The sequence below is a fragment of the Oncorhynchus keta genome, chromosome 10 (assembly GCF_023373465.1).
Source record: "Oncorhynchus keta strain PuntledgeMale-10-30-2019 chromosome 10, Oket_V2, whole genome shotgun sequence".
Taxonomy (NCBI): Eukaryota; Metazoa; Chordata; class Actinopteri; order Salmoniformes; family Salmonidae; genus Oncorhynchus; species Oncorhynchus keta.
In genome coordinates this window covers 13,655,480-13,658,352 of record NC_068430.1, presented here as the reverse complement: position 1 = coordinate 13,658,352, position 2,873 = coordinate 13,655,480, and the positions used below count along the sequence as shown (strand labels likewise).

At 42.7% G+C, this 2,873-nt stretch overlaps 1 protein-coding gene across 1 annotated transcript; it reads right to left on the bottom strand.

Annotated features, from left to right (window-relative positions):
- Positions 1-836: 836 nt before the first annotated feature.
- LOC118389618 (adenosine receptor A3-like) lies at positions 837-2,476 on the bottom strand. The gene is made up of 2 exons (XM_052526529.1): positions 2,033-2,476; positions 837-1,947 (listed from the first exon to the last, which is right to left on the bottom strand). The coding sequence occupies exons 1-2, from the start codon at positions 2,359-2,361 to the stop codon at positions 1,233-1,235; spliced, it is 1,044 nt and encodes a 347-aa protein (XP_052382489.1). The 5' UTR covers positions 2,362-2,476; the 3' UTR covers positions 837-1,232.
- Between the last annotated feature and the right edge of the window lie 397 nt (positions 2,477-2,873).

The following is a 2,873-nucleotide window of genomic DNA, read 5'->3' as shown; positions in this document are numbered from 1 at the left end:
GGGGTTTACGGATGATTTTATTATATTTTTTACTCACTTAGCAGACACTCTTATCCAGAGTGACTAACAGGAGCAATTAGGGTTAATCAGTTTGTGTACCTGTTTCGTTTCTTGTAGTCCTTGCTGTGTTTATAACAATGTGTTTGTTTGCTTCGGTTGCACACAGGTGTAATCATAATCATAAGGTGTAGCATAATCATAAGGTGTAGCATAATCATAAGGTGTAGCATAATCATCTCCTTTGTTGCTGATTTTCCTGTGCCGCAGGAAATGCAGATGAGCTTTGTGATTTACATAAATTCACAGAAAACCCGCACTAACCCACGGTCATATTAACAGTATTGCATTTTTCATGTAGACTGATTTTGGACAGCTAATAGCCCAACCATCGCACACACAACATTATGTACTAAACGTTCAAATCCCGTTGCTGCAGGATTATTTTGTTGCAACAATTCTGGTCAAATTAAGATTCTACATCTGTATCTGATTTCTGGATGTCATAGCTGCCTTCATCAAGTAGAGTAGAAGGATAAATCAGCAATATGTCAGTGCAATCCGGGATCCTTGGGACATCCCTACCTCATTGAAGTTGACATTTAAAATGATTAAAGTAAGGCTTGAGATTAGGGTTAGGTTTAGGGTAGGGAAGTCCCAAGGAACTCGGATAGCACTGACAAATAGGTCCTATAGGAGCAGTGTAAATATTGAGGCGCTTGTGACTCCCCCAGATATTGTGGGTAGAAACTTTTGGCATCTGTACAGGAACATGGTGAAATATTACTCAACAATGACCCAGATCCCTGGCCACTATCACTCAACTCAATATAACCATTTATTGCTGAAGCAGACAAATCATTGAATGAGATTGCACATTTCTTTCCTACATATTTTTTGTGATAACTGCCAAATAGTGCATGTTATTTCCATTTCTGGGCAACATTATCATACAGAAGAAAAATATAAAAAATTCAGCACATTCAAGAAACACGAGTCTTTAAACAGGAAATCGATACGAGTAAAATTAAACCTGTAAGAGCCCACTTACTTGACTTCCTTGCAACTTCCTCTGTCTAATTTTATCCCTCAGTCTTTTTCAACAAATGCCAAATATTAAAATATGCCAATGTATAACACCCTGGCAGTAGTTTCCCTTATTATACAGGTTCTAAGGTCTTGATGCACTTTGCCAAAGAAAAAAAAGCTAAGCGACTATCACTTCTATTGTCTTCCTACACTATCAACATGCTTGTACCTTCAACTGTGTCAATTTTCACAACACTGATAGCATTTCCATCAATATTTCTATCTGCACTGTTAGGGTTGCTGCTGATAATGTTTTCACTGGTCTGGTTGCTCTGAGAGCCCTGACTGTCACCTCGACACACAAAGACATTCCTCCAGATCCTCAGGTACGCTTCCTGGATCTTGCGGATCTTGAAGGCATAAACGATCGGGTTGACAGCTGAATTGCCATGGGAGAGGAGGATGCCCACGTAGAAGGCCTGTTGGGGTATGTTTGATGGGTTACCAAAGTAGGCAACACAGTTCATGATGTCCAGTGGGAGCCAGCAAAAGGTGAAGAGCACCAGGACCAGAGTCAGGGATCTGGCCAGGCACCTTTCCTTTGTGAAGTAGATGTGGGACTGGGTACTGCTCCCCACCTTCTCTCTCATGTTCTTTTGTATGATACAGAAGATGTAGCAGTACAGGACAGCCATGACAAGCAACGGAGTGAGGGTGCAGAGGAAGAAGAAAAAGTAAACCAGGTATGACATGGGAATCACAGCCAGGAAACGGCAGATGATGGTGGTTGAGTTCCCTGAGTGAGACAAGGTGTCATGGTTGTACCACCCAAGCATGGGTGGGAAGCTCAACATGAAGGCAACAAACCAACATATTGCCACCACCACCCAAGATCGCCTCTTTGTCACTGTCCTCTTGTACCTGTTGAAGCAGAGAATCTGTTCATCTGACATGACAACCATTTTTTAAAGCTGTGTGTATGTACTGTATATGCATGCACGCTCACCTGAGAGGGATGAAGACGCGTAGGAATCTGTCCACAGAGATGGCTAGCAGAGACATGACCGAAGACATTGTCAACATGATGACCACACAGCTTATGAAGAGACATACATTGAACGAGGTGCACACTCGTCCATCCACCAGCACAGCCAGCGGCACAGCCACAGCACCTACAAGGAAGTCAGCTGCAGCCAGAGAGACCAAAAAACAGAAGGTGGGCTGCCGGAGGTTGCTGCTCGACCACACTGCCCAGATCACCAGGACATTTCCCAGACAGCAGCCAACAGCGATCAGCACCTCCAGCACTATGTAGACAACGTCTCCTCCAGGCATCCTGTCAACCGTCCAATGGAAGTTTAATATGGGCAATTACTGTACTTAACACTAAATGTGCTCTGTTCTATACCTCTGGAGATTTTCCTTTTCCTGTAGGCTCGAGGATGTTCACTTAGCTATTGAAAAGGTTTATTGAAATGTCACAGCCCCCACTTGCCTGCTAGATTGGTGATAAGTGTTGTTGTGGTATCTCACTTCTCCTACACTGCTAGAAGGAGGGGACTGTGTATAAAATAGTTTGTTAATCTCAGTTGAATCCTTATCTTGAACATTTGGCAATAAGAGGCAAGGTGTCGCAATCTTAAAATTTATGTTGGCTGCAAAAAAATGTTTAGCTGTGGTTGTGTTGTACAGATATCCTGTAGCTTTAGAGGAAGGATGCTCAAAATAGATAATGGTATACATGTCACAATGTGGAAAGTGACAGGTGTTATGTCTGGGATGAGCAGGCACAGAAAAGGCAGAGGCAGACTACAAAAAGGTCAGTTTCAACATGTATTTTAAGGCAT

Coding starts and splice junctions, on each gene's coding strand:
- LOC118389618 (XM_052526529.1), bottom strand. CDS start 2,361: ATGCCTGGAGGAGACGTTGTCTACATAGTGCTGGAGGTGCTGATCGCT. Junction 1,948..2,032: donor CGCGTCTTCATCCCTCTCAG/GTGAGCGTGCAT, acceptor CTGCTTCAACAG/GTACAAGAGGACAGTGACAA.